This window comes from Anguilla anguilla, chromosome 16 (assembly GCF_013347855.1).
Source record: "Anguilla anguilla isolate fAngAng1 chromosome 16, fAngAng1.pri, whole genome shotgun sequence".
Taxonomy (NCBI): domain Eukaryota; kingdom Metazoa; phylum Chordata; class Actinopteri; order Anguilliformes; family Anguillidae; genus Anguilla; species Anguilla anguilla.
The window spans coordinates 5,245,405-5,259,332 of record NC_049216.1 but is presented as its reverse complement, the minus strand read 5'-3'; the positions used below and the strand labels follow the sequence as shown (position 1 = coordinate 5,259,332).

At 45.1% G+C, this 13,928-nt stretch overlaps 1 protein-coding gene across 1 annotated transcript in view; it reads right to left on the bottom strand.

Moving 5' to 3' along the window:
• The window catches only part of ddb1 (damage-specific DNA binding protein 1), a 29,256-nt gene extending 15,548 nt beyond the window's left edge, over positions 1 to 13,708 (bottom strand). Inside the window, exons 1-12 of the mRNA XM_035396236.1 lie at positions 13,565 to 13,708; positions 10,947 to 11,095; positions 10,158 to 10,274; positions 8,325 to 8,546; positions 7,483 to 7,597; positions 7,287 to 7,384; positions 6,627 to 6,785; positions 6,222 to 6,305; positions 5,493 to 5,609; positions 4,388 to 4,490; positions 3,809 to 3,884; positions 208 to 316 (exon numbers count right to left, since the gene is read on the bottom strand). Coding sequence (XP_035252127.1) covers positions 208 to 316; positions 3,809 to 3,884; positions 4,388 to 4,490; positions 5,493 to 5,609; positions 6,222 to 6,305; positions 6,627 to 6,785; positions 7,287 to 7,384; positions 7,483 to 7,597; positions 8,325 to 8,546; positions 10,158 to 10,274; positions 10,947 to 11,095; positions 13,565 to 13,625 — 1,410 coding nt within the window. The 5' untranslated portion in view covers positions 13,626 to 13,708. The remainder of the gene's footprint in view (positions 1 to 207; positions 317 to 3,808; positions 3,885 to 4,387; positions 4,491 to 5,492; positions 5,610 to 6,221; positions 6,306 to 6,626; positions 6,786 to 7,286; positions 7,385 to 7,482; positions 7,598 to 8,324; positions 8,547 to 10,157; positions 10,275 to 10,946; positions 11,096 to 13,564) is intronic.
• Positions 13,709 to 13,928: the final 220 nt, after the last annotated feature.

Sequence of the window (13,928 nt, the reverse complement as noted above, 5' to 3'; positions counted from 1 at the left end):
TTACCTGAGGCATTGATTTAAAGTGCAAACACACGGTTACTACAACTCGGCGCTCAACAATACCGTTGGGTGTTTGACTTGGAATTTGTCCTTTAATACCATTAACATGTCGACAATCAAAACCTGACCAGGGAAATGTCCCTGAACATTCCTCCTGATGAATGTGGCTGACATAGTGGTGTACCTGTGTGTGAATGGGCTCCTTACCTGGATGAGCTGCTGGTGAGTCACATTGCCACAGTAGAAGGTCTGCTGGTTGTCCACAAACCCAGGCAGCTCCGTCTCCTCCACTTCCTCACCGCTGAGCATCAGCACCCTGAGAACAAGCAGAGGCCAGCAAACGCGTGAAGAAAAATTATCTGGACCCTTCCTGAAATCGAACTCGAGCTTACACTAAGACCCAGTTTAGAACTGACACTAAGACCCAGTTTAGAACTGACACCAAAGCCGTGTTTCCACCAAAATTACCCGGAACTTTTAGTCCCAGGAACTACTTTTCAAGGAACTAAAAGGTTCCTTCAGCCCATGGTTGTCTGCGTTTCCACGGCGGTCTAAAGTCCCGCGAAGATTAGGCAAATTAGCCCACTGACGTATGAAAAAGCGACGTTGTCGTCGGTCCATCTGTCGTATGATTTCTTCTGTAACCCCATACTACCACCGAAGTAGCCTACATTATTTTCTAATAACCGGGACAGCCCGGAGGGGTTTATTCCACTCATATACAACGGGCTACCAACAATGACTGTATATGGTTACTTTTGTATTTATTGATTTTTATCGATTTAATCACCTGGAATTGAAATATTCTTCTGCAGCCGTTTGGGCATATTTTACCGTTGTCGAGCAAAAATGTTGTTGGTAGTTGAACTTGGACCGTTGTTATGCAACAAATAGTATATAACAGGCCAATAGTCAGATTGTAACTGTTTTATATATCCTCTCAAACACATTCATTACGTTTTTATGCGAACATTCGCTTTCATGTCTTGACATCCGAAGCGACAGAATGCATTCACATTTCCAATATAACTGGCAACAACAGCAGAAAACATGCACACGTTGTAAACAATTTGCTGTTTGATTACTTTCTCATCGTCAATTCCATATAGGCTAATCGCAAAATGACAAGAATAGAACGAAAACTCAGACTTGCGTGAAAATTTAAATTAGTAGTGGTACAGCCACCCTTTGCTTTCCTTCGAAGTTACTGCTAGCCGAGCAGCGAAATGTGCCCTCCAGATGCGAACCATGCACCATAAATTAGTCCATAGTCTTCCTGGTCTTTTTGTGGAATTGAAGAATGGCAGAGTAAAATTACGGCAATCTGAAAAAGCTAAAGGGACGATTACTAGAATTAACCTGTTATTTTACCCTGACAAAAAGTGCGGAAGGTGATTTCCAGTTTGCTTTTACTGTATCACCAATGTGAATTACGCAGAACTACCGCATACCTCACATAACTGTATCAAACATTTTTAGTCAATTACAACGGGCTAACAAAGAAAATCCGGAAGAAAATATTCAGCAACCGAATTAATCCGTTTGAATGTTTTGGTACGTAATATGCTATCCCAGCACGAATGCTTAGCATTTTATAAAACGAATACTTAAGGAAGAAAAGAACAGAAGAGCACACGTTATAATTCCAAGACGTTGGCAGGCTATAACCAAAACTAGGCTACTGCGCCGCATAACATACAAGTTTGATTTGAAGTTATTATGAAAATAAATTGGTTTGCGGCTGCATATTTTTAAACATGGCGGTTGAAAATAAACACAAAAAAATGCTGCGAGTACTCGACCAATCAGAAATGTTCAGCGCTGCAAGCTCTACCCAAAAGGTTCCTGTACTTTCGGAAAGTACTACCCCCCGAGCAAGAACTTTTTGGGGGGTAAAATAAAGCCCCCGGAACTAAATTTAGACCCTAGTTCCTGCGGTGGAAACGCAGCTTAAGATCCAGTTTACAGTTGCTACCAAAATACCTGATTTGTTCCTGATTCCAGGATCCAGTTTGCATCTGACACCAAGACCTAGATTAGAACTGACACTAAGACCAAGTTTACACCTGACTCCAAGACCCAGTTTAAAATGGACCCCACGACCCAGTTTAAAATGGACCCCACGTCCCAGTTTAAAACTGACACTAAGACCAAGTTTACACCTGACTCCAAGACCCAGTTTAAAATGGACTCCAAGACCTAGTTTAAAACCGACACTAAGACCAAGTTTGCACCTGACTCCAAGACCCAGTTTAAAATGGACTCCAAGACCTAGTTTAAAACCGACACTAAGACCAAGTTTACACCTGACTCCAAGACCCAGTTTAAAATGGACTCCAAGACCCAGATTTAAACTGACTCCAAGACCCAGATTAAAACTGACTAAGAACAGTGTACACCTGGGTCTACAAGCTATTATGCATGGCTTTCTGGTAAGAGTGCCTTCCAAGTGATTGTAAATCTAAGGTCAACTTTAATGAAATTTGGTAGTGCCCAAATAGGACTTGCCAGTGCCACATTGCGGCCATTACAAGTTAAATGCACTGAATTCAGCAACAAAATTAGCCAGATTCAGTGCAAAAGGAAGTCTTTCAACATTTAACACACATTTTTTTTTAAACACAAATGCAGTCGCGTTTTTAAAATCACTCGAAATCCTCGGCGCCTTTCTTGATCCACAAGTGACGATTCATCCACAGCAGTAAAGAACAGTGCTCCGTCAAGGAAAACTTTCATATCAGTTGTGATGGATTTTCTTTGAAACGATATTTTAAAAAAGTTAAACACAACAGTTTGTGTCCCCTCTGCTCATTTGTCTATGACCACACACATATTGCCAACTGTTCAGTTCTTTTTTATTTTTTTTATTTTCTGCAAAGCAGCGGTCTGTGGCGCGCACACACTGTGGAAGCTGTCAAGACGGAATTTATGGAACTGCCCTGAAGTTTATCGCATGATTGATTAAAGATTCATGCAATGTGGAATATTTGCACTCAGGAACATTTGTTAAATTTTGAATGACATCTAGCAGCTGGCTCAAGGCAGTTCTTTCCCCTTGCTAACAGTCAATTCACCCCTCTGTGTTGATCTGAGGCCCTTGCCAATCTAACTTTTAACTGCTGGCTTATTTCAAATTGCCAGTCCACTGGTAATATCTTTGGATGATTTACTGTTAAATTGAAAGCTGTGCAAAATTTGTGTAATCCCTCTCCCTCTCTGAAGCGTACCAGGCGGATACCGTGGCAACCGCTCTCTCAAAGACAGGCTTTCCGCAGCGCTCGTATCTCACGCCTCACCTATGCTCACTTCCCTTCCGTTCACTCTCCCCGCAGTGCCCGATTTACTAAGACTTTTAGCAAGTGCAAAACCTTTCGGCACACACGAGACCAATAACACGAACAACGATTGGTCACGGTACTGGTTTTGCACCAATCAGAATCAGAATCAGGTTTTATTGCCAAGTAGGTTTACACATACGAGGAATTTGTTTTGGTCAACACACCGAGGCAGCCATCCGCGGCGCCATCTTATTAGATGAGAAATGAGAGAACAGGAGGAAGGAGGAGGAAGAAGGTTGTGTTACTAGTTTTGCGTGTGCTAAAAGGCTTTACACATGCTAAAGGCAAATCGGGCCCTGTCAACTGATCGTTTTTTTGTTAAACATTACAATCAGCCACTCAGCCGAACAACTGATTACACGACTGTGCCGTTTCAATGCCTCCAGGGCACCCTGGACAACAGCTGAAATGTAAGTTTAAAGCACTGCGGGTTGCGTGGCAAACTGGCAGCCCTACCCACAACCCCCCACCTTGTCTGGCCGACGAAGGAAAGCACCAGCATGTCGTCGGTCTCCCGTCCGGCCTCCGAGCGCAGGGGCCACAGTCCTGAGAGAGAGATGGAGAGAGAAACAGAGGTCCGTGAGCAACGACCGCTAAGCGACCGCTCTTCAGCGGTCCTGATGCCCCAGACCGCCAGATAAACCGCCTTTTCGCATTCTCCGCCTCGGACACGGAATAACCCGAAAAAGAGTTTGAACGGAAGGCCCCTAATATACCAGGGCTTTAAATCCCTGGTTCGTCATATTGTTGCATATTGCATTTTCTTACCGCTATCTTGGCCAGGCCTTTCTCAGAAAAATTACATTTTATCTCGAGGGACTTCCTGGTCAAATAAAATAAAAACGCGGAACAGCACGGACTGAGGTGAGCATGAACACACGTCTGCACAGTGGCCGGTGACAGCAATACCGGTGGGCATTTTCCCGTGGCATCGGACTTTGTGTGGTTTGATGTTCCTGACTCATCTGCGGATGCAACCTTCAAAAGGCTAAGGCGTACAGGTGTGCGTTGCGACAGACACGGGGAGGAACGCAGAACTGAAGCCTGACCTTTGATCCCCGGCAGGTCGATGCTGGCGTGCTCGTGGATCCCGATGCCGTTGCGGATGATTCTCAGCGAGCCCTCCTTAAAAGCGCCCGAGCAGGTGACCAGCTGCAGGAGAGGGACGAGCGAGAAGAACGATTAGCCCTGCGGTAGCTACAGGGATCTGCATGGGTCTGTGCTAGCCCTGTGCTAGAATTAGCATGTGCTACCAGAGGGCTTGTTTGCGCACTACACTAGGTAAAGCCTGAATTAGCATGCGCTAACAGAGGGCTTGTGTTCGCTAATAAGCTTTACCTAGTGTGGTGCACTGTGCCAGCAGACGGTTTGTGTTAGTACTGCACTAGGTAAAGCTAGAATTAGCACGTGCTAGCAGAGGGCCTGTGTATGGGTGGGGGCTTGTATTAGCGCTGTGTTAGCAGAGGGTTTTTATTTGTGCTGTGTTAGCAGAGGGTTTGTGTTAGCGCTGTGCTGGCAGAGGGTTTTTATTAGTGCTGTGTTAGCAGAGGGTATGTGTTAGTGCTGTGCTGGCAGAGGGTTTGTATTAGCGCTGTGCTAGCAGAGGGTTTGTATTAGCGCTGTGCTAGCAGAGGGTGTGTGTTAGTACTGTGCTAGCAGAGGGTTTGTATTAGCGCTGTGCTAGCAGAGGGTTTGTTAGTACTGTGCTAGCAGAGGGTTTGTTAGTACTGTGCTAGCAGAGGGTTTGTATTAGAGCTGTGCTAGCAGAGGGTTTGTTAGTACTGTGCTAGCAGAGGGTTTGTTAGTACTGTGCTAGCAGAGGGTTTGTTAGTACTGTGCTAGCAGAGGGTTTGTGTTAGCGCTGTGCTAGCAGAGGGTTTGTGTTAGCGCTGTGCTAGCAGAGGGTTTGTGTTAGCGCTGTGCTAGCAGAGGGTTTGTGTTAGCGCTGTGCTAGCAGAGGGTTTGTGTTAGCGCTGTGCTAGCAGAGGGTTTGTGTTAGCGCTGTGCTAGCAGAGGGTGTGTGTTAGCGCTGTGCTAGCAGAGGGTTTGTGTTAGCGCTGTGCTAGCAGAGGGTGTGTGTTAGCGCTGTGCTAGCAGAGGGTTTGTATTAGTGCAGTGTAAAGGAGAGGGCCCATGTCCAAGCTCGTGCGTTACCTGTCCCTGGCCCTGTCTCTCCAGGTCCACCACACACATGTCCACAATGGGCCCCAGGTTAGTGAAGGTCTCCATCACGGCGACGTACGAGCCCTGATCATTGCTGTCCACATTCAGCTGCAACACACAAACACTCCGAGTCAGAGCCCACACCGGGAACACATCAAAGGAGGTCTCAACCGAACAACAGAGTTCTCTCATCCTGGGAGTAACCAGAACGCCAAAAAATGACCAATCAGAGATCAGAACACATCAAACTGACCAATTGGAGGACCTGGACTACAACCAAATCGTCTGTAGTTACCAAATACTAAAGGCAACTAAAAGGAAAAGTAGCCCATTTGGTCACATGTCACAGGCATCCAACTGTCCAAGTTTCAGGAGCAGGCTCAGTTAATTTGCTTCATTTTCTTCAGAAAATGTAGGCTTGTTTTGTCAACCAAGTACTAAAGCCTGCTGAACTACAAAATAGAAAAAGTAGGAGTGCATTTCTTCACTGATGCAATGACTTAATAAAAATAAATAGTTGCAGTTAAATAATGAAGGTTTCTGCCATTTTGGACTCTATTCATTCAGTTCAGTGTAAAATCGCATCGAGTAATAGTCCAATTTCCAATCGTCCACTGTGTGACGATTAGACAAGCCATTTTTAAAAAACTCTGGAATACGTACATTGTGTTGAAAGAAGATAAATTGGTTTAAACTGGCTGCTCTTTTATTCATACTGACCTTGACCAGCTGGGAGTCTCCGAGTCGGGAACCCACGAAAACCACGCCATTGTCCAGGTATGTGAGACACTCAGCAATGGAGGTCTATAGGTGAGAGAGCACCATGACTGCTACATCCTAAAACATCCAGGGTCAGTGCGTTTCATTGTCACTCCTTAGCCTGGAGACCCATTAGTGCAACAGGGCTTCTTAAGAGCATTCCTCAATAGCAACAATAGCTCAACCCCCCTCTGCATACCTATTGCAGCAGCTCCACCCCCCTCCTCACCACTTTCTATATTAGCTCCACCCCCTCCTCACCACTTTCCCCATTAGCCCCACCCCCCTCTCCCACACACCTCCCCCAGTAGCTCCACCCCCCTCCTGCTCACCTCCCCCAGTAGCCCCACCCCCTCTCCCGCTCACCTCCCCCAGTAGCTCCACCCTCAGGTCCTTGAGCACCACGGCTCCGTCCATCAGCTCCTCCTTCTCCAGGAGCAGCATGAAGAGCCGGCCCTCCATGTCCCCCAGCAGGTAGCGCGAGCCGTTAGGGTCCACGCGGTTATGGCACACAATAGTGCTTTGCTGTGTGGAGACACTCAGTCACATAAATAACGCTAAAGAAAACTCACTTACCCAAGAGTCATTGCTTCATGTCACTGATCTCATCATCACATAACTATGCAACTAATATAATTACAAAACAACATAAATATCCCTTAACCACGTAATATCAGTGAATACATACAACAGTGAACAAGTAGCATTACCATTAGGTATCTAAATATCATTCAACACTGTTAAATTATGCAAAATCCCTTAAATACCTCGCTTAAACATATCGGTGATCCTAAGCACACTTAAGTACTCAATATCCATTAATCATGTAATATCACTGATCATTACAGCACTTAATGACTTATTATCCCTTAACCATGAAATACCATAATGCCACTTACTGCGGACAGAAAAAGGAAACTGCCCAATAGAAACTGCATTATTATTCTGTAAAAACTCAAAAGGCAAAATATACAGGTGCATCAGACAGGAATTAACCCGTTTTACAAACTGCGCTCTTGTCATTACCTTGATGGTGGGGGGCGCTATGGCCAAATATTTGTCTCCGTTGTGGTAGGTGATGGACTCTTGCCCGATGATTATGGCTCCCCCAAATGGCTCTGGCACTAGAACAGACAGACAGACACTGGGTCCGGCACCTATCCAACACGCACGCGGTACTGCATGAAGGGGGAACGGCCGACGTGTCGCCCCCGGGGCTAACCTGGGATGACCATGGACGCCTCGGCCTCCACGTTCTCCTGCTTCCAGGGGCCCTTGTTGAACTCTTTCTCGCGGAGCGACACTTCGTACGTCTTCACGTGCCTGCCCTGGGGATCCTGCGACCCAAACCACAACGCACATTACGACTCAAACACAAACACACAGCCAGCGCAAAAAGAGGGTGACATCTGCAGCAAACTCGCAGTTACTCCTAAAGGCATTCCGAAATTACCTCAGCGTTAGCTAGCTATTATTTATTTGTACATTTTAGCGACGGGAATATTAGCTGAAACCATTACCCAAAACACTTCCGACAAAGTTAAATGTACACTTTTTTGTACACTGTAGCTAGCTGACTAGCTACCAGAATATTAGCTATCCTTTTGCTGTACACTGTAGCAAGCTGACTACCTACTTGAACATTAGCTATCCTTTATTTGTACATTTGAGCTATCTGACTAGCTACTTGAACATTAGCTATCATTTTTTGTACATTTGAGCTAGGTGACTAGCTACTTGAACATTAGGTATCGTTTTTTGTACATTTTAGCGAGCTGACTGGCTATGCAATGCTGTCACACAATGCAGTCATGCATACAGGTGTAAGTGATGCTAAACTTCAAAAAATAAACCATTTCATTAGCTTGCTAGCTGCATAGAGGAGGAAGTTCAACATTCATTTTCTCTCAAGTGATTGTTGCCATCTAGCCAGTTAGTTTTTCCATGTAGATGAGTATTTTGGGTTATCTAACCATGGTTTCCATCTTAATCAGGAATAAGAAGGAAGTACACGATATTTTTTATTTGCACACACACACACACACACACACACACACACAGTACCTGGTAAATGAAGCACACTGTGGGGACCTGGCAGCCATAGAGGAAGTGGACGTCGATGACCTGAAGCTCCTCTAGCCGGATATTGAAGGCCTTGAGCTCGCGGTTCTCTCGGTCCAGGGGGATGACCTTAAAAAGACCGTCGTACAGCCGTAGGCCAATCATGCGGCACTCCGGGTCCACGATGCCAATGATCCCCGTCTCTGAGGGCCGGCCAATCCGATCCTGCCACACAGTGGGCACAGACACAGCAATAACACGCATTACAAACCACATAGCGGGCACAGACACAGCAATAACACACATTACAAACCACACAACAGGCACACACACGGCAATAACACATAACTCAGTGAGGAAAGGTACAATAGCATGTTCACAGACCAAACTGAAGCTGCCGATGATTCACATTTGGGTATACTTATACAATAATGGGAGAATAATTCTACCAATTCTACCAAGTAAAGATAATATGTGATGTTCTTGATTTATTGGCAAACCATGCTCCAGCTTGAAAAAATAAAATCTGCATGTGAAATTAGGTCTAATTTCGAACGCAAGTAAGACTGCAGCCATTTATTATTTTGAATATATCATTAAGAAATTTTTTCATGAATAAATGAATAATCAGTTGGAAGAACAGCACTGACCAACTTGACACAATGGAGGATCTAGGTTGTACAGTGGTATGCAAAAAGTAAGAGCACCTTTGGTCAAACTACATAACTTGCAGAATCGCCACATGAAAATAAGTTAACCCCTACAGGGTACGAACTTAAACGTGCCATATTTTGGTAATATCTAACGTATAATTGCCATTTATTTTCCAAATGTAACAGTGTGGAAAAAAAACGAAACCGTAAACAGGGCGCGGGCATTGAATCTCAGAAAAAAACACCTTCACACTCAAGACAGTAACTTTCTATAAAGTCATCATCCATCATTCAGTAACAATACAATGAATCTTTTTTTCAGTAGCCGGAAACAGGCATCGTGGCTCTGGCAACTCTTCACAGACTCTGTGAGGGCTGATAGCATAAGCTGTGTAGTATGAAATGTGTTGTTACTGTAGTTCTTATTTTAAGTTTGTTTTATTTTCAATAAACTCAACATCTTCCTCTAACAACAGCATACCTTAAAAGGTACACCACACAGATTCTACCCTGGTAATGCAGCCATTTCTAGCTTCTGTTATGTGGTAAAGAGTCCTTGTCTGGAGTCTTCAATTTGGCAAGACGAGTAATTTTAAAGAAAAAAGAATTTATACATCGCTTCTATCCATTCTTGCAGGAGTGAATTTCCACAACGCTTAGAATTCTTGCTCACTTAAGCGAGCAGCTTTATAAAGATGAGCCCTGAAATAGTCCTGAAAGCCATTCCAAGTCTCATAACTTCTCAGATTGGCTTTCGTTATTACGTAAATTCTATCACGAGTGCACCCAGCCCCGAAAACATAATAAAAGCAATTACGTTCAAGAGAGAGAAACATTCATCCGCAACAGCTGCGCTATTCAAATCATCGCAGAAGCTTCCTTCATTGGCTGTTGCTTTGGGGCAAATGATTAGGAATTAATTACTATGATAACGATTAATCGCCGTGTCAAAACTTGAAGCGATTCCTTTTTGCAATCAGTTAAATCCATAAGTCACGTTCATCTCTGCCAGCCCCAAACTCAGGATATCTAAAAACTATTTCACGCCTTCTCTACTCCTGCAGTTCGGATGATGAATAATTAACGATGCGTCGGAGAAGCCGTGGACCCATAGGGAATACAGGTGCGGTACGGTGTGTGATCAGCGGTGGAAAAGTGCAGAGCTAAGAGTGAAAATGCGCACCTGCACGTTGCCGTGGGCGCGGGTGATGATGTCGATGCTCTCCCCGCTCTGCTTGTACTCCAGGATGCAGGCGTTGTACTTGGCCGTCAGGATGAACAGCAGGTCCTTGCTCTCGCCCTGGTGGAAACAAAGCCAGCACGATTCCTGAAGGGCGCAGGCCACCGGCACGAACAGACTGCAGCCACAATAAAGTCAGCCAAACACACGATTAAAAAAACGCCCGAGAAAATACAACATGGAAACTCTGCGGCTGATTATCAAAACCAAAATTTTACAGGTGATTGGGATGGCAGGTATGCCATCCTGCCAAGTTACGCCTTGGCGGGGGCATGCCCCCATACCTATACAGCACCGAGAGTTTGGCACTTTTCAGGGTTCCCCACAGAAATAACTACAACAGTCACAGACACTCAGCCCTTCAAAACATTAAATTCTGTACATTCTGACCCCATTTCAACAGACAGATATAACTTATATAACCAAAGCTCCCTATTTTTACTTCATAGGCCAATTGGAAACCGCAACGTTTCTGCATTCACAGATGAAGAAAAAAATCTTAAGTTCTGTGTGTATGAAAAAATATTTGAATGTGACTACTTCATTATTAAAACGGAGCACATGGATCTAGAGAGCTACAGAGTCTAAATAGCTTTGCTTGAGAGATTGGCTGGCAAATATCATATATAATGATAACGATAAAGAGAACTGCGATCAGGCTATTTTTGAACAGGACATTTTTACTTAAAGCACCCAACCCCCCCGCTCCTCGGCCAGCGCCGGGGGCCTCACCTTCGGCCGGAAGAGTTCCATGACGGCGATCTTGCCGTACATCCCCACCTCCTTGACCGGCCGAAGCCCCTCGGCCGTCACCACGTAGATCTCCAGCCGGGTGTTCTTGGCGATGAGGAGGTTGAGGTCCTCCGCGGAGGTGAAGTGCCCTGTGGCGAAGGAGAGAGCATCGAGTCAAAGCCGTGGAGATACCGTGGGCACCGCCGACGCAGTCAGAGCAATGCTAACGCTAACTGCTACTACTCAGGCAGAGAGAGCGAGACAAAGCTATGCTAATGCTAACAGCTGCTACACAGGCAGAGAGTGAGACAAAGCTATGCTAACAGCTACTGCACAAGCAGAGAGAGCGAGACAAAGCTATGCTAATGCTAACAGCTACTCTACAGGCAGAGAGAATGAGTCAAAGCTATGCAAATGCTAACAGCTACTGCCACAAGCAGAGAACCAGTCAAAGCTATGCTAATGCTAACAGCTACTACACGGGCAGAGAGAGCAAGTCAAAGCAATGTTAATGCTAACAGCTACTCTACAGGCAGAGAGAGCGAGTCAAAGCTTTGCTAATGCTAACAGCTACTACACAGGTAGAGAGAGCGAGTCAAAGCTATGCTAATGCTAACAGCTACTACACAGGCAGAGAGTGAGTCAAAGCTATGCTAATGCTAACAGCTACTACACAGGCAAAGAGAGCGAGTCAAAGCTATGCTAATGCTAACAGCTACTACACAGGCAGAGAGACCAAGTCAAAGCTATGCTAACGCTAACAGCTGCTACACAGTTAGAGAGCATCAAATCAAAGCCGCGCTAATACCAACACATACCAACTACTTCCACACACAGAGCATCGAAAAGCCACACTCTACTTTAACTGTCACTTCCACACAGAGTGTATACCATGATCATTTACATAACCACAACTAATATTTCCACTCTGAGAGCAGAGAGACAAAACCCCACTAACTCCACAACTGCAACTATGACTTTCACAGTCAGACAAATACATTCTCAATCATCACCTTAGCCACTGCTTCCACCTTCTTCTCCACACACACACAACCAACTTTTGTACTTTCAACATTAAGGTTCATTTGCCCATTGATAACTTAGAGCAGTGGCAAACAACCCTGTTCCTGGAGATCTACTGTCCTGTAGGTTATCACTCAAATCCCTGATTCTGGTAACTAGCAGTTCAATGAGATCTCTAGCTGTTGAATGGGGTGTGCTTTGTTATGGTTGGAGTGTTGGAGTGAAAACCCACAGGATGGTAGATCTCCAGTTACAGGGTTGGTTACCACTGATTTAGAGGTACTGGTATTATGGGGAACCACCATGCCATGCCCACTGACACAAATACACCACTGAGGCGCAGAGCACTTATGTTAATGGGAAGGTGGGCTTTGCCAGGGTGTTGACATGATGCATTAGAGGGAAACGATGCGGCAGAGCGATTCAGAGGCGGGAATCCTGAAGCAGGAACGCGGGGGGGGGGGGGGGGGGCTAGGCCAATAACATACAAGCAAGGAACTGCCAAGCCAGAAGAGCATTTTGAAAGCCGGTGTGGGTACTAGTGCAAGTAAAGGAGTCGAACATGAGGAAGCACTGAGAAGAAACAATCATTTTTATAGCAATAAAATAGTCCTAGCACCAGTTAATGAGCTGGGCTTTAATACTATAAGTGACTAATGGAAATTGTTCTGCAGGTGCTCCAGCTGAGTATGGAACGATGACTGCAGATAGTAGTCAAACAGTCAAATTTCTACATCAAGTAATAATTTTGGATTACAGCACAAATAGGCACAATATACACACACAAATAATCAATTACAAATTTCACAGAGCAGTGCTGTTTTGTCCCAACAGCTGTATTGCTGGATGGTTGCACTTTTTTCTGCTCAAAAGGCGCATTCACTCAGACATAGGTCAGGTCTGGCTTATATCCAAGACCATAAGAATTACGTTACTCCCCAATCTGCCAGCAGCTTGGTCTACGCGTTTATGAAACACTGATGTAGCTGCAATTATAAAGCAGCATTACGCCATATGTCAAAATACCTGTTCAAATTCATTAGAAGTAGCCTAACTCACACTTCGTTCGCCAACAGCGTAACACTACCTAGTTCCTAAGCAGGAGTCAGTTGGCAAGCTAGCGAACTTGTTAGCAAACGTTAACCAAGTTGTGTTGTCAAATAGCGTTAACCAAATTGCATTCGAAGCAAACTAATTACATAAGTCAGCCCCCAAAAATACGATCCATCTGGTTAGCGCGAAACGGAAGCTATCTAATAGACGAACACTTACGATTATGGCTATGCACATTTCCAGCAAGTCTGATACCCGCTAACTAAGCATTCACCACACACAAATGAAGAGACTCCAAGACACCTATCCGTATCCGTTTACCCAACCACAAATCAGAGCGTGTATGAGATAACTAAGGACATGTGTACGCTTAAACGATGCAAAGACGCGAGACGGTGGGACAACACAAAAACAACAGGCCTCTATCTGAACCTGGGGATTGCTTGAGCTACGCGCGCTGGTGTATAGCTTGATGTCGCTACTCAAAACGCGCCCCTGCCTGCACCTCATTGAACAATAATAAAATATTTGAGCTGAGCTACCAGTAATGCAGGCATTGACGGCCGTCGGCTTCTGTGCGGTGACCACGTAATTATAAGACATGGCGTTCAGAAAGAAAACACGAACACCTGCGAACAAAATTATATTCCGCCTTGAGTATGGTGAACCATCGACAGACAAATAACTGAATGTCTACGCAGATACCGCCAGTTGTTTCAAAAGTGATTTATTTGCGTACTGCCGCCTACCGTTCGGAGGCCACTTTGCTCGCCCAGGCAAATAATTAATGCGGGGACCCCGTTTTACCCAGTAGTTCCACCCCGCCAGGTATTAGACAACTACCATATTTTACGCGGTCCCGCAGTAACATGCGTGATTAAGATTCTTCACAGTGAGATACTTCGT